Below are 23,391 nucleotides of genomic sequence, written 5' to 3'. Positions count from 1 at the left end.
ACTCACCCCACGCTTCACCACCGCACCGCTCCGACTCTTCTACGATAACTGCAGAGCGGGTTGTTAACTGTATGACATAGTACACATGCTTCTCAATAGATGCCATTGCAATAGACATTCGAATCGGTTTGCATCGGTCTGTGAATGCGGAGAAAAGCTTCTTGTACACGTACAGTAAGGTAAGTTTCCATGTTATCCCAGAGGGAGAGAGCCCATTTACATTACTTACGCTATTTTACGAACCAGTAACAATCGTGAAGTATCGGTATGTAGTATAAACAGATCAATTAAAAACAGTTCTGAAAGTGTTGGTAAACAGGGACGTCGCTAGGGGGGTGCGAAAGGGTGCGCAAGCACCCCATAAAAATCGGAGCACCCCTTTCCACACTCCAAAGGGCAACTTATTAACAAAATACTAGGCATAAATTATTTTGAAGAACAAAAACAAACAAACAATTTCTTGCATGTGAAAAAACTGCGTCCCATAGTGTATCGTAATGGATTGAATAATAATAATAATAATAATAATAATAATAATAATAATAATAATAAACAGGTGTATAGTATGCGCGCAAGTCATGAAAGAACATTTTGAATTTTTTATGTACCACATTTTTACAGCTCGCACCCCATTTTTAAATCTCGCACCCCATCCGCACCTCCCTTGCTCTGATCCTGGCGACGTTACTGTTGGTAAAGTAGTATAAATAGCAATTATGAAAGTGTACAATGGTACATAAAAACGGCTAATGTGCAAACATGATCTATTCAGCAATAAGGAGAACAGAAACATGACAATAGGCAACGTTTAAACGTGTCTGTATTGAAGTGTAATTTAAACATCGCACGTCTCACTCTTTGTCATTGCGCATGACCACACTGACAGACGTGCTGCGTATCGTTACAGCTGTAATGGAGCTGTGGAGCGCTTGCTGTTGTGGAGGGAGCGGATCGTTGGGAGTGAGCCAGAAGCAAGAGAGCGAGCTGAAGTTGCCTTGCTCTCCCAAGAGTAGGGAGCGAAATGCAATGAACGACTCGCTCTTTTGTAAGGAGGGAGCGGAGAGCCGCTCCAGAGCGGGAGTCGTTCATTCGAAACGACTCGCTCATGAGCGGCCCATCACTAAGTACTATCTTTAATAACAACAACAGAGTAAGTCGTAATATGTGTGAAGGTTTGGGAGACAATTTATTTCAGATAAGATTGTAAATCTTATTGTTTCTGTTATTTGAGTCAGTTGATTTACGAGTAAAAGAAACAATATGATAAATCTAAAATATTGTAAACAGATTTTATCATTCCTAATTGTTCACGTCTCTGCTGTTGTAACGTTTGCAATTACAAAAACAGTGTATCAGTGACAGAAGCGTGTGTGTGCGCGCGAGTGTATAAAACTTGCATCTCGTTATCTAAAGAAGTACCATATGAAAATGTTAAGCAGTGAAAACTTTTGATGACAATATTGTACCAGCCTTAAGGACAGTGTTAACGACAGGGTTAGTGGACCCTGCAAAGCGTATTATGTAAGATATTTTCAAGTTCCGTTATAATTCGGAATACTGCGCAAGTACTTATATAAAAAGGCTTAAAAATTATTGGTGCAAGCGAAAATAAATACGCATAAAAATTACTCTTTTACCAAAAATAAATAAGTAATGCAATAACGGCATAAGTACTTACGCGGTGAAGTCGTTCCTAGAAAATATCGTGTTTGAGTTTGAAGGTGTGGATGTTGTAGAAGATTAATGTTATGACGAAATTAATAAAATACTGAAATTGTCTTAATGGGTTTTTATTGCTGATTATGTTGTAAGTAGTATGTTCAAGAAGTTACCTGACTATACAAAATGCAAATATGTTCTAATTAGAGATTGTGATGTGGAATTGTAGATACGGTACCTATAAATCTCGTAAGTTAATTTTAGTTTATGCCCTCTATAGGGATGGTTTAAAGTAGTCCATATATTTTGTAATAGATCTACTTGTTGATATATGTCTGCAAAAGATTTTGGCTCACCAAGATCTTCACAATGTTAATTAGTGAAGAGTATATAGATTCAGGTTGTCACAAGTATGCATTGAAAAAACATTTCAATAGGTACAGAAAATATTAATATTACTGTATTTTGTGATGTAAATGTCCCATAAGTATATATTTCTGAACAATTATAATTTTAAAAATGACGAGAAAGGAGGGAAAAAACGTTAAGTTCAATCATTCAAATAAGGTAAAATAATGTAACATATACAGTAATTACATTCTAACAGTTCTATAATGTAATTGAATTTAATTTAGGTTTCAGCCTTTCCAATTGTTCCTCTTTTACAATTAGATAAGATAGTTTTCATTTTCAGCCTGGTCCATCTACATTGGCGCCTATGACAATTTGTAAGTATGGAGAGGGACTTTGTTAGTCATTCATTTTGTCTCTGATGCTTTTTAAAATGGGGAAAAGACGTGAAAATAACTTGAAGAAACAGAGTTTTTTGCGAAAAGTTCTCGAATTGAAAGGTCAACTATTTCATTATATTCGTAACTTTCTTGCATATGGTTGTAGGATATTCGTTGTCTAAAATTTCTTGGACGTCGGACAAACACTCCCTCTTCATCACTATTTGAGTCAGAATTATCCATTTCAAATGTTTTCACGGTTTTATCTTCAAAATCTAACCCTACATTGGCATTTACTTTTTACAAATTATTAAACTATTACTTAAAATACAGTCATGGAACTAACGTTAATATTATTAATAAATTTAATTATCTTTGCTGGTTTATGAAACACTTTAGTAATATTGTTATTTATTTTAGTAATAAAATATGAGCGTTTACAGTAATAAATAATATTAACTATTACTTTTATGAAACAGAACAGTAATAATATTGCAGTACTTAATGTTATTACCTTTTCAGTAATGGTATTAAAGTATTACTTTTATGAAATAGGCCCCAGGGGAAAGTTTCAGTATACGGATACCTCACTGACAATAATTATCTTAAAATATTAAAAAGAGAGATTTGTCTGTGTTTGTCGTATGCGCATCATGCTTACGAAAAGACACTTTTCAGTGCCAATAATTTATTTTGTGTGCACAAGGTTGGAACTTTATTTTTTCTGGGCGTGAATTTGTCCAAAAGGAACGACATATGTTTATACGCGAACCAAGTTGACTCGTACACTTCATCACTCCCCATTCCAGATCTTTTTGTGGACTTCTGTCTTTCCCTCCGGAATGATGTCAGTAGGGATTCAATTTTCAATTTTCTTTTTGACTTCTGCTTCCTACAATAAACAAAATCATGTATCCACTGAAAATAAATAAACAAAAATAATTTTCAAATTTTGCACGTGTTTGACTCGCCTATCTTGCAGCTGAACATCTTTCCAATAGCTTCCCAAACATCATGCTTTCTTACTTTATTGTGATAAGTAGGATACTTGGGATTCCATGAAGTTTCCTGCTCCCTATATGCATTAATAAGATTTATAACAGCGTCTTCCGTCCACTCCAGTTTCGACATCCTGTTAGTGAAATTGAACTAAGCGCTGCATTCTGCTACGAACTACAAGCTAGTGGCAAATCCCGTCCACAACGAATACCAACTTCCTTTGATGTACCGACGGATCACTTCCGAAGGCAAACCAAACGATCGGTTTGCCTTTGCTGCGACGTACACACGTACCGATTTCAATCAACGAATGCAATCGTTTGTCGTTCGTTCGTTGTTCGTTCGCTAAGTGTGTACGCACCTTTACAACAAATTCTCACAATTCTGTGTTGTGGTATTGTTGTTATTTGAAGAATTATCTTTTCAACAGTAACGTGATATTTCCTGTAACAATAATCTGTCATCACACAATGCAATCAAACATATAGCCGAATTTCCGATAAATCCGTACTGAAAAATATAAGTGAAAGGACTGTGTTTTGCTAGCTAGCTAGGTATGTAGGTAGGTAGGTAGGTGGATGGATGGATGGATCGATAGATAGATAGGTAGGTAGGTAGATAGATAGATAGATAGATAGATAGATAGATAGATAGATAGATAGATAGGTAGGTAGGGATAGATAGATTAGATAGGTAGGTATAGATAGATAAAATAGATATATAGATTCAATAGATAGGTAGGTAGACAAACAGACGAAAGGACAGACAGATTGATTGATTGATTTATTTGTTCCATTATATTCTTACAGTTTCTTTACAGCATAGAATAAAGAACATGTCCAATTCTTATGTTTAACATATAAAAATGCAAAATATGAAATGTGTACCCTAATACCAACATATTATACAATGCAATATGGTTACCATTTAATAATGTATTAAAATATTTAACAGTATACTGTGAAATGTCAAGAATTCGTCTACAGAATAGAAAGTGTGAGCTATTAAGTAATTTTTTAGTTTTACCTTAAGTAATGCAGGGTTTTGGTTATGATTCTTAATGTCCTCAGGAAGACTATTGAAAATTTTTATTGTCATGTAACGTACTCCTCTTCGTTAGCATGATAAATTTGTTGATGGTGTATGAAAATATCATTCTTTCTGCAGGTATTTATACTATGATTGTCTCGACACTAGCACCACTAGTTCTGGACTCATTTTGCTGGCATTATCACTTTCATGTCACTCAGATGTTAGAAAACCGTAGCAGTTTATAAAGTGTTGTAAAATAACCAATTAAAAAAACCTATAAAAAAACTAATGTGTGGTGCAAATGTTGAAGACACAGAATTTGGCCTCACTTTGTCTTAAATTACATCTTTTTGTGACGTAAAAGTTCATTCTCTATGTACAAAAACATTTTGACAGATAAATGCATGAACTTGACTGCTGAAAATTTGGAAAAACTGTTAATAATACATGTCTAGCCAAAAAATAAGACTGCATTAGTTACAACACGCAACGCTGATGTCTTCAATCTGACATTTTCGCTGTACATATTAAAGGTGTGAATTTTCTTTCAAAGTGTCAGAAATAGTATTCTGATTTTTCTCGAGGTATTTTAATTGCAAAGAACACGAGATATTCTGTAGAATCTGAATGTTTGTACAGCGACCATTTGGTATTTAGTAAGTTACAAAATCTATCCTAGTTCTATACTGATTTTTTATTGAACTAATAAATAGGACCAAGAAAACAATTTTTCAAAATAAGAGCTACTGTACAGCCACTGATATTCGCTGTACCACGGAATTTTAAAATGTTTGATGTACATAAGATCTTGCACCTTTTCTTTCCATTTTTTTTATGCCAATATAGGTATTAAAGAGTAGGTGTTGGTTTCCCCAGCATATAGGGAATTATAAGTATATCCATTCTATATAATACCTATTTGCTGGTTTCCCCACTAACAAAACTCTCTTTTATTATCTTCAGTCCACTGCGAAAATGGTAACTGGAACACACTACACACTATAATAATTTTATTTATAGCAGGGGTTGGCAACCTTTTTGTAAAAGTGGACCACAATGATAAGAAGTGAAGGAGATCTGGGCCAGATATGATTTACAGTTAAATGAATGTAATTATGTTTTGTTTAACAACACTTGCAACTGCTGAGGTTATATCAGCATTGCCGGTGTGCCGGAATTTTACCCCGCCGGAGTTTTTTTACATGCCAGTAAATCTACTGACATGAGCCTGTCGCATTTAAGCACACTTAAATGCCATTGAACTGGGCCGGGATTGAACCTGTTACATCGAGCACAGAAGGTCAGCACTATACCGACTGCGCCACCCAGGCCGACGACAGTTAAATGACTTATAAATATCATTCAAATATATATACAGAATTATCCTCTTCATTAATAAATTATTTATTACATGAGGTATTAAAAATTGAAGAAATAATATATCTGAACAAAATAGCAACTAAATTATGTTAATTAGCCTTTTTAACTTTGGTACAGTCGTAAATTCAAAGTCTCAAAACAATATGTGCTTCAATTGTATAAATGAAAATCTGACATTACATTTTACACCTTATCTTTAATAAGAAGATTGCAGCTGAATTTTAGATGCAAGAAAATTTATGTCTGTTTCGAAGTTGGTGATTGATTTACTTAAACAGTGATGCAAATGGTAATCAGTTATTCTTGAGCGAAATTTTGTTTTTATATATTTCATCCTTGAAAATATCTACTCACATAAGTAGTTCCGAAAACTGTCAACATTTTAGCTGCAAGTTTTTATGTTACGAAACTGTAACTCACAAGTAAGGGTCGAGATGGTTGTCACTGATACAGTGATGCAAATGGTAATCAGTTATTCTTGAGCGAAATTTTGTTTTTATATATTTCATCCTTGAAAATATCTACTCACATAAGTAGTTCCGAAAACTGTCAACATTTTAGCTGCAAGTTTTTATGTTACGAAACTGTAACTCACAAGTAAGGGTCGAGATGGTTGTCACTGATATTTGATTGGAACAAGGTTATTTGTGTTGTAGAACATAAGGAAAGAGAGAGGTATGGCACGATCTGAGATTCTGTGGAATACAAGTGCCCTAGGAAAGTGGAGGGGTACAGGCGACAAGATATGAAACTGGTTCTGCTAGTTCTAAGTTGACACGACTGCGAACTGTTGTGTGTATCATACAGAATGAGACAAACCGCGATAATTAAGTTCCTAGTGAATTTTTTTGGTATTATGTAGGAGATGCCAAGTAGGAAAACTTTTGTTTTTGAAGACATTAAAAACACTTGATTGAGGAAGAGGTTATTGAAGAGAGTAATACACTTATGACTAGGGACCGAATTTTTAGGGTTTTTAAGAAGTCCATTTTAGATTATTGGAATAGGTGAAATAGGTTCTTTAGGTATTTTGTCCAAACCGTGAAAGATGTCGCAAAAATTGTCTGATTGTTAAAAATGTACTCTTACAGTCGATTTTAAATAACATAAATTTTCCCTCGGTGTTAAATATGGAATCATTTCCAATCCATTGTCGTAGTAAGTGTGATTTCACTTGTTTTGGCATAGTTTAACAAAACAAAATATAAACATGTTAACACCAAAAGCACCAGTATAAAACAGACTGCACAGATACTTCAGAGAAGTTCATAGCTTGTATCTGCACATGCAAAATCACAGTCTTCTCTCAGGGGACATGCCAGAAAACTTCACTTCGAATTTTTGTTTACATTGGAATACTGCATATTTATATTTTTCATCCAAGCAGAAAAATAAACAATTTAATTAAAATAAAAAAAAATAGAAATTTCTCAATATGAGGGAATATTTTTCCACATTGGGCTCAGCTCGATCTTATCTCGCTTTGACTATGGAGCAGATCTGAATGTATTTACTGTCATACCACATGAACTAGCAGTAAAGTCTCTTAAAAATATCATAATGTGAAAAGAAGGTTTTAAAATCGGTCTATTTGAAGACATTTAATGGAAAATTGTAAGTTTTTTTTTTTATTTTGGTTTTGCTGGGTAGCACGAAAGTATAATCTCGAGCATGAATTAGAGTTTATAGGTCTACTTAACTGTTTATTTGAATTTTAAGTCTGATTAAAACCAATTTGTATGACTTTTCAATCCACAGGTCTGGGTGTGTAGTCTTATGCTGGTTACTGTATTGCTCTTGGCAACACAATTTATAGATGGAAGTCCAACAAACCAAGCGAAGGCAGAATACACAGCTTGTGATACAGATGTAAGTCTCATTTCAAAATGATGTACTGGTACTGCGAGTTTAATTTTCATTACTATTACATCAATGACAGCTAATGTTTTAATGTAAACTAAAAGTCATAACTTCCAAGTAATTGTACCAATTAACTTTATTTATTTGATCATATTTTCTAATATTTTATAACAATTTTGCAGTTTTCTAAAGTGACCAACTTTTAGTTGAGCTTACGAATTGAAAGAAACTACTGAAGACAGGAAAAATAAAATAACTTTCGTAACTTCCAATTATTTATACGTGTAAAACTAAGATAACCCAAACGTACAGTAGTCTAGGCTGGGGGACACGAAAAATAACCAAAAATAAAAAAGTTCGAAATATTCAGAAGCAGACTTGGATAGCCCACAGTGTGCTAGAACTTAACACGTCCAACATTTCGGAACTGCAAACAGGTTTCATCTTCAGGGAAATATAGCACAACCTGACGGGTAACTTACCTTCTTAGGCCCATTATACTTGGCTACTCCAAACAACTGGCCCAAAATCTCGTATGTTCGAAACATATTAAATACCCTACCAGTAGTAAATGTTAATGGATGTGGATTTCTTGCAGACTTAGAGCAATATTATGATTACCTAACAACACTTTTGCAAGATTATGATATCTTTGATATAATCTTCAAAGTTGGGGAAAACTGTAGTTTCAGAACACGTAAAAAATAGATACAAATTAAAATAATATTTAATTAAATTTACTGAGAACTCCAATTCAAAGAGAAATTTCATCATTCATAATATATTCATCTACATATGGGGCTAAAGATAAATGCAAACAAGACCAAGAACATGGTCATCAGAAGAAAACTAAGGAGTAAACGTGCAAATTCGAAATGAGGCAGTAGAACAAGTGGACAGCTTCAGATACTATATAGGGTGTACTATAAGCAGTGCTATCATGGTAATTTTTTTCTTGACCATACGCTCCACTTATTTTTCTCCCTTAAAATATGTTTTACTCTTCTCTCTCCACATCTCATTTAATGGCTCTTTTAATATATATTTTACGGCACTTTATCAACTGCGATGGTTATTTAACTTACTTATGGCTTTTAAGGAACCCGGAAGTTCATTGCCACCCTCACATAAGCCCACCATCGGTCCCTATCCTGAGCAAGATTAATCCAGTCTCTATGATTATATGCCACCTCCTTCAAATCCATTTTAATATTATCCTTTCATCTACGTCTCAGCCTCTCCAAAGGTCTTTTTCCCCCTGGCCTCCCAACTAACACTCTGTATGTATTTCTGGATTCACCCATACATGCTACATGCCCTGCCTATCTCAAACGTACAATGGTTATCTAACTTCTGAGTTAAAAGAAGGTGATAATGCCAGCGAAATGAATCCAGGGTCCAGCACCTAAAATTACTTAGCATTTACTCTAAATGGGTTGAGGGAAAACCCCAGAAGAAATCTCAACCAGGTTACTGGTCCCAACGAGAATCTGAATCTGGGGCTGCTTGTTCCAAACAATCAGACACATTAAGCATTACTCCACAGTGATGGACTCTTAATATTAAAGAAGAAGTAAATAAATTGTTTTGCTTTACCTACATTTTAACTGTAAAACAAGCTTGATTTAATGTAAGAGGTGTGATCAAATAGTTTTCAGAATGGCTTCGGAACGAATTTGTCATTGAGCTGTCTTTTATTCTTTCCAAAACTATATATGCAGCACTCCCTACTGTTTAATGAGGGATCGTCATACAAATACTACTCCACACAAAGGGCTTCTTTCTTAGTCCTTTTTCCATGGGTCTGCAGAAAGTATTCTTTTTTCTATTAAAAGCTTCATTTGCCATTGCTATACTTCTTTTGATTTCTTGGCAGCTTGTGGTAGTACTTGTAGTCATTGCTGTCATGGAGGCCATACTGCATATGGGAACCTACAGTTTTTTTAATGAATTGTATGGGGTAGAGAAAATGTTGCAGTGTAGGGGTGCCTAAGTGCTGCATATGGAGATTATATTTTCTACAAATAAATCTGTCCTGTCCTCTCTTGCTGTTCCTAATATAACAATCTTCTTTGATATTTTTAAACATAAATAGTTCATCTCTACACAGCTGGAATCCAGAACGATAATTATATAAAGCAATGGCTGAAAAAAACACGAAAATACATGCTCCATGATTCATCAAGACAAGTGTGCATCTACGAGTACTGTAAGAGCTTCATGAGATATACGAGGTGTGATCAAAAAGTTTTTATAAAAACAACACAACACAGATTTGTCTATTCCACACTGTCACTCTCGAAATAGTCTCCTTGGTAGATGATACACCTGTCCCAGCGCTGTTGCCACTGCTCAAAGCACTTCGGAAGACTTTCTCTTTAAACATCTTCAAAGCCTTCAGCAATTTGCGCTGGATGACAGTAATACAGTGGCAGCCGCTCTTTATGTGCTGCAGTGCTGCAGCACACAGTTAATTTTCTGTCCCTAGCATAATCTTATTTATATTTTCTTTCTTTCATTCGTGTTACGAGTTCCAATGCACGCAGAATCAGGAACTGCTACTGTCTATAGCTTATGCGTCGTCTGCAAGTCCCAGTCGGTAATGTGTGCTGACTTCCTTATCGCAGTGAAATGCAACGAACCTTGCACATGCGCAGAGAGCTTACATTCGATTGTTGTATGACGTAATCTGTGGTTTCACATCATACGAGCGTAAACAGTGTGAGCTACAAGGAAACGCAGCGAATTGATATGACTCGTTTCGCATTGGCGTTTTATAAAATCTACAACCAATCAGGAGTGAGTGACTGTTTGTATAGATGGCAGATGACATTAACAAGAGCCATGATAGGAAAAGGTTGTTACTTACTTACAAATGGCTTTTTAAAGAACCCAGAGGTTCATTGCCGCCCTCACATAAGCCCACCATCGGTCTCTATCCTGAGCAAGATTAATCCAGGCTCTACCATCATATCTACAAACAATGCGGACGTCACATCTCTGAGAAGCAGTCGTGTACTATTTGTGAGTTTGTGTCTATTTTACAAGTCCTGATGACAGAATGTAGGGACGACTATTTTATCCTTATGCTAATTATTAAACTTTCCTGTAAAACTGAAACGTATTGTTTGTAACATTTATTATTAGCTTATTTATATGTACTATATTTAATACAATTTAATTAAAAGATGCTGTACTCCTGTTCTATTCCTTCAACCTTCTGACAGATGGCTTGAATGCACCGGAATGCTATTCGAATTTAAAATTTTGATTGCTGGTTGCCGACATGGAGGGGTTGAACTCCAAAGTAACTGGCAGCAGTGTTTCGAACTGAATTCCGTCAGTTCCGTCAAAACTGACGGAATTTCAATGTAGCTGACGGGAAAATAATGGCTTTGACAGGTGACGGATTTTCTGGCGGAAATTATGATTTACATCGTCTTTTGACTTTTTTTTAACTGTTGTCATTTTTCATTGTTTAATTTTTGACGGAACATAGACCAACCCAGCACATCAACTGCAGAACTAGAGGCAGATGATGTGGATGAATTATTATTTTAATCAAGATTGGTAAGAAAGTTTCGTTAATATTTGTTTTCATTTTTATATAGATATATTAAGTGGGTCTTATTTCTTTTTAATTTTAACGGATTCTGTCGGATTTCCAGGCGTTAGACTGACAGGGATACAATTTATGTGTTGGGAACACTGATTGACAGATTCTGCAGCATGAACTTCATACTGCTTCACTAGTGGGTAGATCAACCAAATTTTAAAGACTTTTTAAAAGTAAATTTCCCATATTGTAGCACACTCTCATTTTCAGCCACGAGCTGCCACTGCAGTAATATCCTGGAAGCGGTGCCCCCAGAGTTTCATTTTTAAGTCGCATGAACAGAAAGGAGTCAGCTGGAGAATAAGCGGGGTGGGGAACAGTGGACATCCTATCCTTTGCCAAAAACTGGCGGACAAAAGTGACTTTGTGCACAGTCGCGTTGTCGTGATGCAGGAACCAGTCACCAGTCTTCCATTTCTCTGACCTTTTGCGTCGCACGCTCTCCCTCAATCTTTGTAACACTTGTTTGTAAAACACCTGATCCACTCTTTGACCCCATGATACAAATTCCTTGTGAACAATGCCTTTAATGTGTCTTATTCACCTAACATAAGGAAGTCTATCAATTTCGATCTCTCATTTGTTTATAACTTTCACTTACATAATGCAGAATAAATTTTCTTAAAAAAAAAGTAACATAATTTTAAGGGACAAAAGTTGCTATTTTGTTGCCACTCATGCCGCTGTTGTTATTGTGCAACTACAAGGTCTATACAAACAGGTCCAAGACGACACAATGTTACTTATGGAACCGCCATATTGATTCTTAAAAGTGGGTGTGCCAAAGACAAATCTATTCTGATTTACGAAGGATTTAAGTTGTGAGTGAAATATGAAAACATAGCAATAATGTTTAATGTAACATTTAATTCGGCACCAATTTCTTTCCATATACATAATCATAAATATATATACCTCATAAGACATTTAATGTGAATTACAACGTAAGCAGAAACATGTTTTATAAGTATTTGATCAAGAAAATCATATGATATAAATACATAGATGATCATTTTCTTGAATAATAAATACCAGCAGAAGTTTGCATGAATGCACTTTTACTTCCATACAACCTTTTTCTATAATATTAAAATGGATTTGAGGGAAGTGGGATATGATGGTAGTGCCTGGATTAATCTTGCTCAGGATAGGGACCGATGGTGGGCTTATGTGAGGGAGGCAATGAACCACTAGGTTCTTTGTAAGTAAGTAACAACCTTTTCCTATTATGGCTCTTGTTAATGTCATCTGCCAAAATATATAACCTTACTGATAAAAAAACTTTGACATAATACAGAGCGATCAGATGAGGTGTGGACAGGAGTGACAGGGTTTTCACTGTGCTCTGCTGACGTATTCGCAGTGAGGAAAGGACAGTGTAGAGTCGCAATGATACAGCCATAAAAGTTTCCATAACTAATTTAAAAAGTGTCTTACTTACCAACTTTATTGATGGAAGTGCTGAAACTGGCTGCCTTCGTTGTCGACACATTTTTGGCATCTCTTTATAAAATGTCTCATAACTTTCTGTAGTTCTGGTTGATTAATTCTGTTAATTTCGTGACGGATATTACGTTTCAGCTCTTACAAGATGCGTGAGTTTGTCTTGTATACAGCATTTTTTAATGAATCCCATTGATAAAAATCGCAGGTTAGGTCGGGAAACTGAGGGGGCTACAAATTCCTACTAATAATTCTGTCATGCTGGAACACACGTCCAATTTCTCGCATCGAAATATCAGCTGTATGAACTGTGGCTGAATCTTGTTGGAAGAAAGTGAAATCACGCTCCCTGCCCAATTTTTTCGTCATGGAGGGTACGTCATGAACGATATCAGGTTTCCCTCAGCACTCCAATAATGATTGTTTTGTGAACACACATATAACCATGGAGGTGGAATCATGCCTCATTTGAGAAAAATATTAAATTTGGGTCTATTAATCCGTTTTGAATATTATTCAGCATCATTCACAAAATGTGTGCCTACATGCAGGATAACCCAGTTGGAAAGTGTATTTTTTAGTTATTTTATATGATTGCAACTAACAATTTAGTAGCTTTTTGCACAGAGCCATAAGAAATTCACACTTATTGTGAAAGACGCCTAAGTGATTTTCTAGGAGACTGTTTCATTCGATGACCAATGTAATCTAATGTTTCTTCTGTGACACCCCTACACTGTCTGTTTTCTTTCACTTCCTGTTACCTGATATTTATTATAAAGATTATGGATTGTTGTACTGATGGAAGAATGGCCTTCATACTTGGTGGCAAACTGGATTAACACATATGAATCATAAATTTATACGCGTTGTTCAGCAGTAAACATCTGATTAGTCATTATACAGTTTACACTTATTCACATTTTCACTTTAAATGCACAACGAAACACCATATAATAAATCGTAGCATATACCGCATCATTTGCCACTTGGAGGCTGATTCATTAACCTTGACACGAGCCAGAACAAAAATGTGTATGCTTGCATCATCGCCTTTGCCAGCCAACCGTTCCCTGTCATGAGTGTGTCAGCAGCACACAGTGAAAACCCCTCGCTCCTGTCCACACCTCATCTGAACACTCTGTAGATTCAGTAATGTTAGGATTATAAGAACCATTCAAATTACCATTATAGGAACTTACAGCTAGTTTCAACAAATTATCGAGAACATTTTCTTTGTTTAGGAAGAAGCTACTATGTTTCTGAAAAGTTAATTCAGCATAGTGACAAACATTGAATGCTTCTTCTGTAGGATGCATTAAATTTCCTTTTATAATAAGTGTTACCCAATCATGAGGCAACCTCTCTGAGGGTTCTGAGGTACAGATATCTTGAATGCATGTATCACAAGTGATGTTCTTGGATACTCTAATAAGCTTATGGATTACCCAACCAGCTAAGTAATACAGACCAGAATTATATTCATGTTAACATCACTTGGAAAGTTGGAATCTTCTGTATACTGCTCAACTGGCTTTAGACATGAAAAAAACTCAAGATAGTACTCATCATCATCAACATTATAGGAAGAGGACTTAGGTATATGTGAGTATTGAGCAACATCATTCTAATCACATGTCTCAATTTTACTGGGGTGGGATGACTATCATCAGTTTCACACACTTGTGAAAAAAATTTGCAGCACAATCTGTTGATAATCTACTAGTTAGTAGATATTTAATTAAACCTCGTGAAGATAGTTTCTCAAACAACTGTAAAATGCTTGTGATAAATAACTGCACCTCAGTTTGAATTGGTTTCCATACTACTTTCCCATTGAAACATGGGAATGGAAACCATTCCAAGATTTTTTTCAAATGCAGTAATTTACCAATGTTGTTGTTGCTAAGAGCATCACTTTTATGTCTACTTACCATTATTTCATACCATTTACACATTTGTTCTATAAACCAACTTGTAGCTACTGCATTATCAGATATGATTCCTACTGGTACACAAAACAACAAAGTAGAAGATACATTATTCGAGAAAAAATTTCTTGCAACAGGTATTCTCATTTTTTCAAATGCACTATGATCAACTACCTTCATTGTAAGGTTAGGAACTATTACAAGACCACCTTTTTCTTGTTGTTGTATCAGACTTGTTACATGGTTTACTGACACTATGTTCGATTTCAATTTATTTTCATTCACAATTTTTTCAGGTACAGTAAGTTTATATTTTGAGTCAGCAAGCTATTTCTTATGTTTTTCAACAGGTGGGGGACATCAGTAACAAAATAAATGCTTTCTTCTGGCTTACAAGGGTGTGAAATTTTACAATTAACTTGATTACTTATAGAATGAATTCCAGTAACCTCCCACATACCTCTATTATTATAACCCATATCACGTCTTGTAATACACTTTACAAGTAAACCATGTGAATACAAACAATGAGGTTTTTGACAAAATTCCATAACTCAAACAATGAGGTTTTTGACAAAATTCCATAACCCATCAGAATTAGTGGAATGTCCTGTCAAAACATAAACGACTTGTTTCCAATGAAGTGTCAAATCTCGTATAACAAAAACAAGGACATGAGTGCCGCCACAACTTCATCAGAGCTTACAAAACCAACATAACATCTTAAATCTTTGTCGTGTTCAACATGTGGCCTCAATTGCATTTCATCTAGTCACAAAACACAAATTTTACTTCCCATCATTAGCAGCTTGTAGTTTAATATCTAATCATTCAATGATATCATATTGAATTCCTGGGGCAAACTTGTAAGACTCAATCCTTCTGCTTAGTGTCCTCAAGGAAGGCAAGGCATAAGCAGCACTCCTTAAGAATTCATATCTTTCGTTACCCACAACGCAATTGACTTTTATTGTTTGGTTTGACCAGATTTGTGTCACTCACTCTTAAAAATTTAAATTATGATTGATTTAATGACGCTTCCAACTGCCGAGGTTATATCAACGTCGCTGGTGTGCCGAAATTTTGTCCTGCAGGAGTTCTTTTATATACCAATAAATCTATTGACATGAGCCTGTCGCATTTAAGCACACTTAAATGCCATCGACCTGGGCCGGGATCAAACCCGCAACCTTGAGCACAGAAGGCCAGCGCTATACCAACTCTGCTACCCAGGCCAACCACTCACACTTTGCAAATACTGAATCTGGTCTGGTTTTAAAAAGCAGTTGAGATTACTCTCCATTGCATTTTGTTTTTCTGTGTTTTTTATCTATTTAAAAAAAAAAATGAAATAAATTTTCAGGCATAAACTATGCCAAGAAAATTAAGCATTAAACACTTTAAATTATTTCTGATCATTTAAATAATGTACCTGATTTTTTAAATTTCTGTTCTGTAATTACAATTTTCTGGTTCCATGTATAGTACTATTTTGAGACTTGACTGTCACTGACAGGCTCTTCGTTTAATCGTGTGTCTGAAGACTCATCTGAAAATAAAAGGACATATCACTAGTCTAAAAAACTGAAATGGTCATTAATATACAATAAATAAGAGTAATAAAGATTATGAAAATAAGAACAAGGTATAATATACATTTTATATTATATTGAAAAGTGATATTGTTTTTGGGTATGGTTACGACTTTTTAAAGCTATAAGAAAAATTATTTATTTATTTTCAAAGTGTATAATATCATGTCCAAGTCTATAATTAGACAACGAGAATATTTCTCTTAGTATACTATTTGTAGTTACTTGAAACATAAAACATGATAGATTTAAGTATGAATTATAACACATATTTCAATAATCTTATCTTTCTTGCTTCTTCCACAAAGAAGTTTTCTTTCTTTGGGAAGTTTTCTGGTGCTTTCTAGAGAGACTTGCGTGGGTTTGGCACATTGAAAATTGTAGGGATGGAATTCTATTTCAGTAGTTTCTTTCCATCTGCTATGTGTTCAAATTGGGATTCTCAAAATGATGCTAAAGAAAACCGACAATAAAAATAAAACTCATATACATACATAAATGTATCGTGTAAAAGATTTTTATAATATGAATATTAATAGCTTTACTAACCTCACACAATACCTAATTATCAGTAGGTTGCCATTTATCCCACCTGCAATTCTGTACCCATTGTGCTCTTCTCTGCTTGTCTCTTGGAAAACGGAATACTCTAATCCCTTCAGATTATTTATTCTTACAATTTGGTGCCGCACAATACCGCATTTTTCTTTAAAATACCAATAGCACACATCAAAATGATGTTCAGAATCAATATGGCCGCCATACAAAGGACTGTGGTATCGTGGTATAGACCTTGTGCACTACAGTTTTATTCTTGTAATTCCGTGTGTGTTACAGCATGAAATCGAAGGCTTTTGTCAGAGATGCAGTTCTGCCACGAGGTCTGCAACAGCCTACTCGCTCTGTTGTGCAGATGTAGACAACGTGTTTGACTGGTGTCAGCGATACCTTCGATTTGGCATCCAGAAATAAGAGCAACAAATAAATTTTTGTGTGCACTACATTGCATGTTATGAACTACCAGCTGCATAAATCTACAGATTATATCTAATATTTCTCCTTCAGTAATTACATTAGTCATTCTTACCTCATTCCTGTACAAGGATTTCATTAAAGAAAAAATATGACTCGTAATAATAGTAGACATTGAATTGGTTTACATTTATACTTGTATCATCTGAATCATTTTTACATTTTTAATGATAATAATTAAAGGTCACAATCAAAATAGCAGAAGTGACAGATACATTAAATAACCAGATAAGTCCATCTAAGCTGAAAGCTACTATGAAAGAGATTTAATGGGAAGAACTACGTAATAGTGAGTTCTCAGATTAACTAGTCAGTAATTGCCAGGCATTTTATATAGCTATAATGAATATTTTATGCGGGAAAGGGAGACAAGATAAGTGTTGGTGCTGATGATAATATGACCCAGGAATACATGGGAAGGAGATATAAAAAGAGCTATGCAGGAACAAGGAGACTGGACAAATAGGTTAATGCAGTGGTATTCAGTGGTTAATGCAGTGGTATTCAGTCTTTTTTTGTTAGCGTATCCCCTAAATATATTTGTACCCCCAAACTGCATTGCAATTATATAAGAATTAACAAAAGACTATGAATGATATTGCACTAAAATAAATTATTAATATTATTATTATTATTATTATTATTATTATTATTATTATAAAGTAGTTATTGATGCAATAATAATAGTAATGATTTACATAAAATGTTATTCAAGCTAGGAAAAACAAGAGTCTATATTGCAAAAAAAACTACAGTATAATATAATGCAATAATTGAGTACCTCCGTGGAAAAAGGCTGGATGTAACATGTTGCCCATGTGTTACATCCAACCTTATTCCATGGAGGTACTCAATTATCAACAAGTATAATAAAATAAATACCGTATGTCAGCATTTTTACATCGCAATCAGTGGGATCTATACCCAGGTATGCGTACCACAGATTGAATACCACTGGGTTAGTGGGTGCTGAGAAGTGGGAAACATCAAAAAACTTCATAAAAGCAGATTATGATGGCGATGGCGATAACGACAAAGATAATGATGAATAATTTTTATGATTGGACTGCATAATATATTTCAAGGAAAAAACAGATTTTGCTTATAAGACAATCTGTAATTTGACGTGATTTATACATGAAATGCATACCTCCCCGCCATTAGATTTAATGTGTTAAATGTTCCTTACAACCACTTACATTTTGATACAGTGGAATTTGTAATATTTCTCTTTATTTCATCCTAGAGTTATGAATTTATGAGGTATTAACTCACTTTAATCTATTAAACACTATTCTTCTTCGAAGGCCTACCTAGAATTTCACCACACATGGAGAAAACTTTCTTCTTTAAGCCGTCATCAATCCCTTTTACACATTATCCATCCTATGGCATTTTATTGAGAAACAATTAAAGATATAATGCACTTATAAGATATAATGGTCTTACAAAGTTTTTGTCTTATATTCCATAAAAATGTATACAACAATGAAAACTGATAAAACAAGTGAAGCACAGAATAAGTAATAAACTCTATACTCTCTTATGCAGAAGTTAAAGAATTTATCTGTACAACAGACAGCAAAAAAGGAGACGTGGAACATTCCACTTGTATGGTATATATAGCGAACAGCAAGATTGTTGACTGAACAAAATGCTCCTATTTCGTTAACAGTGTTACATACCAGTATCTAAAGGGACATATATTGTAGACCTCATTCCAAGCTGCCACCAATGCCCAAACCAGCTATATACTAAATTCCATCTTCAGAGTCTCTTCTTGATTTGTTGAAAATATGCAAGATCCTCGACTGATACCGATGGGACTAAATTATTTATTGCTGTTCTGAAGTCCTGCATTTCAACCTCGATTGTCGGTGATAAACTGCTATCATCTGCAAAAACAATGAAATTAATATAAAGTACAAATTATTCTTCAATAAAGCAATCGAACATTACATTCAAATAGTCATGTGCTGTATTGAAGGGCTGGATAAATCATGTGTGATAATTTGAATGCATATGCGAAGTTACAAAGTTTTATAACAATTAACATAGTCACATTGGATTAATTTTCAGATATTCTTTATGGCAAATGAAAGCAAAAAATTACTTCTATGACATGAAATGGAGATGAATACACTTTTTGTGAAAAATGAACATACATATACATTTTATTTCTTTTTTTTATACTTGGTTATTTAATGATGCTGTATCAACTATGAGGTTATTTAGCGTCGATAGGATTGGTGATAGCAAAATGAGGCCAAGGATTCGCCATAGATTATCTGACAGTCATCATACATTTGGGGAAAATCTCGAAGAAAACTCAACCAGGTAATCTGTTCAAGCAGGAATCGAACTCATGCCCGAGTGCAACTCCAGATCGACAGGCAAGTGACTCAGCTGACTGAGCTATGCTGGTAGTTTTTAGTAAAACTGTTCCTTTTTGCTGTTATGATTGCTTTTTTAAGAATGGAGTTATCTTCCTCCAATCTTGAGTATCTTCTGGTGTTTTGCTATGTTCTGCTCTGGTTCTTGCTTTATCTCTATCTTGTTTCAATAAATTCAGGTTTTCTGTTCAGAATGGGGGGTTTTTTTTTTTTTTGGTTTGCCTCGTGGGATGTGCTTTTTTGCAATTTTAAGAGTAGATTCACAGAAATAATTATTTAATCTATCTGAGTTTGTATTAAAGAATTCTCTGTGTTTACAGTCACACCAAACACAGAATTTAAAAAAATAACACATTTCCTTCTTGCATAATTTTAGCACTCAATGCCTTCTCTATTCATATAGGTTATGCTAATTCCCAAAGCCTTCTTCACAACAATGTATAAAAACAAAAGACAACCTATTAATTTAGCTTTATTAGTCTTTATATTAAAATAATGGCATAATCTGTTCACTTCTTACTTAAACTTAAATATCTCGAGACCTAATGGAGCTACGATAATGTGCATGGACCTATAGCATTCGGGGCATTACGCATTATCGATTGAGCCCAAATTTACTTCATTCTGTCAATTTGAACCAAAGTTTTGGTGGAACATTGTTCAAGTACATGATCTACCATAACTCTGGTCCAAATTGACCGAATCAAGTAAGTTCTGGCTCAATTGATAATGTGTAATGTCCCGAGTGTTTTAAGCCCAAGTACATTATTGTAGCTCCATTAGATCTCGAGATATTTCAGTTTAAGTAAAAGGTGAACAGATTTGCTGATTATTTTAATATATAGAGAATTGAGAAAAAAGTTTGATAAAACTGGTGTTCAGTTAGAGTAGTCCTAAGTAAATGTTCTATTCAGCACAACAGGCAGAAGTGTCATTAAGATCGAGTTATGATATTGTTCAAAATAAAATATAACCATCGTAGAATTACTCCTCCAAACGTGAAACAAGACAATGTATATAGGCCTATATTATGTAATAACAGCAATCTGTTCATGATTGTACAGTCGATCTTGCTTCAATCTTCGTCAGTGACAAAACACTATTTCATATGAGTGAGTTGAAGTAGCCATTATGAGAATACAGAAATCTGCATGAAATTAATATTAGAGCAGAAAAATTCGCTCCGGCGCTGGGGATCGAACCTGGGTCCTTGGTGCTACGTACCAAGTGCTCTCACCATTGAGCTACGCCGAAGTCCAATCTACAGCATGGGATCGAACTCCCCTCCTCCAATGTTTTTCCCCTTTGTGGCCTGACTCCAAGTTGGGCATGTATGTTGACATTTTATTAAATCAACTGCCATTATACAAGGAGCGCACTCAGTTGAGTGACTTGGTGGCCAGGATTCCACAGTAATATGCACAGAAATATGCACTTTTGGTAGAAGAATTTTTTTTTCTTCTAGCAACAGTGCATATTACTGTGGAATCCCAGCCACCAAGTCACTCAACTGAGTGCGCTCCTTGTATAATGGCAGTTGACTTAATAAAATGTCAACATACATGCCCAACTTACAGTCAGGCCAGAAAGGAGAAAAACACTGGAGGAGGGGAGTTCGATCCGGTGCTGTGGATTGGACTTCGGTGTAGCTCAATGGTGAGAGCGCTTGGTATGTAGAACCAAAGACCCCGGGTTCGATCCTCAGCACCAGAGCGAATTTTTCTTCTGTGATATTAATTGCTACCATAACAAATATATTCTGTAGGACCAAAAAATATTAATCTTTAGTAAATTCTGCATGAAATATTGAAAATTTCTCTGACATTGCAAAAATCAAAATATGACATGTCATTGGTGCTCACAGGATTATTAGACTCACAATTTTTTTTACGAGATAATAAATAAACTGAGAAATATATCTTACTTTAACACTGATTCTATATTTTGCTTAATTGAAAGTAATTATGCTTATACCATGCAGAATAATGCACACAATACCAATTATTCAATGATCACCATTCGTAAATTCTTGAATGATTTCATTTCGAGTCACAATTTATTACTTCTGATGTCTCTTGAATCCTTGTGAGCTTTATTTGTGGGAAAGACTTGAAGACAAAGTGTACGAGAATAATTCGTATCTTCTACATTTATTATTTATTTATTTATTTATTATTTTGCTAATAATTGTAACATAAAATATAAAATATACAGAGAAACTTTAGCTCGTCCCTGAAAGAGTAGAACTCGTGCTCAGTGCACTTAGAATTACGAATTCAGATTAAAATTAACCAGCAGATGGCTTATAACAATAGCTGAAAGTGGCTTTGCAAGAAGCTCCAGCTACTCATACCAGCATTACCAATATTAAAAGGAATACTGTTACAATACATACCACATTTCAGGTTACAAATTTTGGTTCTGACAGCACTGAGCCAGGCTCTGGAGCACACCGAGTACAGGTCTGCGCCAGTCAGGTTATCTGGAAGCAGTGACACCACAGACTCGAGCTCCACATCACTGCTCAGCTGGAATCTAAGGCACAACATTAGTACAGCAAGACTCGGTAAAATTCTTTTACCACGAATTTTGTCCTTACATAACAAAGAAGTCTCCATTCTGATTCGTAAAACTTGTGACTACAAACTCAATGCATCTAAATTAAGATTTCTAGCCAAGAAAAAGAACGTCCATTTTCGATAAAGAGCAGTGTAAATCCAATGTTTTATGTTAGTCACTCTTCTGCTTCTTTACACTGGCATATGAACAGGTGTGCGTGTGAATGTCCAGAGTGGGCACATATTCCTCACAGTGATGAGTACAAACGTAGCTAAAATAATAATAGAGCACTGTAATTCAAACTGCATATCAGAGAGTTCCTATGCAGACCGATCCCACTTCAACTCTTATGTAACAAAGTCTGCTGCCATACCAAGTCCGTGCACGCTACCCTACACAGATGAGCCCCACTCCACCCTTTACTGCTTAGCTTCTTTGGGATAGGCGCTCCGAGCTATGGTCTAATCTATATATTATTTTTCTTAATATCGTCATTAAGTCGACAGAAAATTACTACCTGGGACTGGCTTGCATAGAAACTTTCTGTACTGAACAATGTGTGAATAGCAATGATCCATTTCAAGTATAATATGAATTCAACAACTCTTCCACTTATTAAAACCTTAAAACTTACTACCAACATGCAACTAATCTCTAGAGCGCGTATGTAGTGTAAGATCAAGCTAAAGGCACAATTAATTCAGTTATTTATACATTTTCAATTTGTAATATTTGAAAAGTAAAGTATTGCTTACAGACATTTAGAAAAACCTGTCATGATAACCATTATATGAGACTGAATATATCAGCTTGCATATAAACAAGCATGTTAAACACAGCATTTGGTAGCTAACTTCTTACATTACCTGTAAGTTCACAAAACAACTGCATGAAATTACAGAATCTTACCTTCTAGTAAGTGCCACCAGAATACTCAGCTTTGACTCTTTATCCGTAGAAACACCCACGTATAGAAGTTTATCAAATCTGTTTAAAAATTAAAGAAATAAAGCCCATCAGTCAAATCTTACAATAAGGCAATGTGAAATATTACTTAAAGTTGACTATCTTGTATTCAAGACAACAATGTAATGGTTTAATACTCAGGAGAAAAAAAATCTCATGCTTGGTTCTGTACATATGTAAAACAATACAAATAAAAAA

The 23,391-nt window shown here is 34.9% G+C and overlaps 2 protein-coding genes across 3 annotated transcripts in view; one reads left to right on the top strand and one right to left on the bottom strand.

The window, feature by feature from the left end:
* Positions 1-17,900, top strand: part of LOC138696435 (uncharacterized) — a 23,003-nt gene extending 5,103 nt beyond the window's left edge. The window contains exons 2-3 of the mRNA XM_069821406.1: positions 7,560-7,670; positions 17,081-17,900. Coding sequence (XP_069677507.1) covers positions 7,560-7,670; positions 17,081-17,215 — 246 coding nt within the window. The 3' untranslated portion in view covers positions 17,216-17,900. The remainder of the gene's footprint in view (positions 1-7,559; positions 7,671-17,080) is intronic.
* Pex6 (peroxin 6) overlaps positions 14,907-23,391 on the bottom strand; it is a 26,335-nt gene continuing 17,850 nt past the window's right edge. Inside the window, exons 8-11 of one of the 2 annotated variants that reach the window (XR_011331380.1) lie at positions 23,137-23,214; positions 22,064-22,203; positions 18,961-19,170; positions 14,907-16,200 (exon numbers count right to left, since the gene is read on the bottom strand). Coding sequence is in view for 1 of the 2 variants with exons in the window: in XM_069821405.1 (XP_069677506.1) it covers positions 19,043-19,170; positions 22,064-22,203; positions 23,137-23,214 (346 nt within the window). In the remaining variant the exon portion in view is untranslated. Of the gene's footprint in view, positions 16,201-18,718; positions 19,171-22,063; positions 22,204-23,136; positions 23,215-23,391 lie in introns of those variants that run through there. The other variant, XM_069821405.1, reaches the window with a different exon arrangement.

Source organism: Periplaneta americana, chromosome 3 (genome assembly GCF_040183065.1).
Source record: "Periplaneta americana isolate PAMFEO1 chromosome 3, P.americana_PAMFEO1_priV1, whole genome shotgun sequence".
Lineage (NCBI taxonomy): Eukaryota > Metazoa > Arthropoda > Insecta > Blattodea > Blattidae > Periplaneta > Periplaneta americana.
This window is presented reverse-complemented; position numbering and strand designations above follow the sequence as displayed.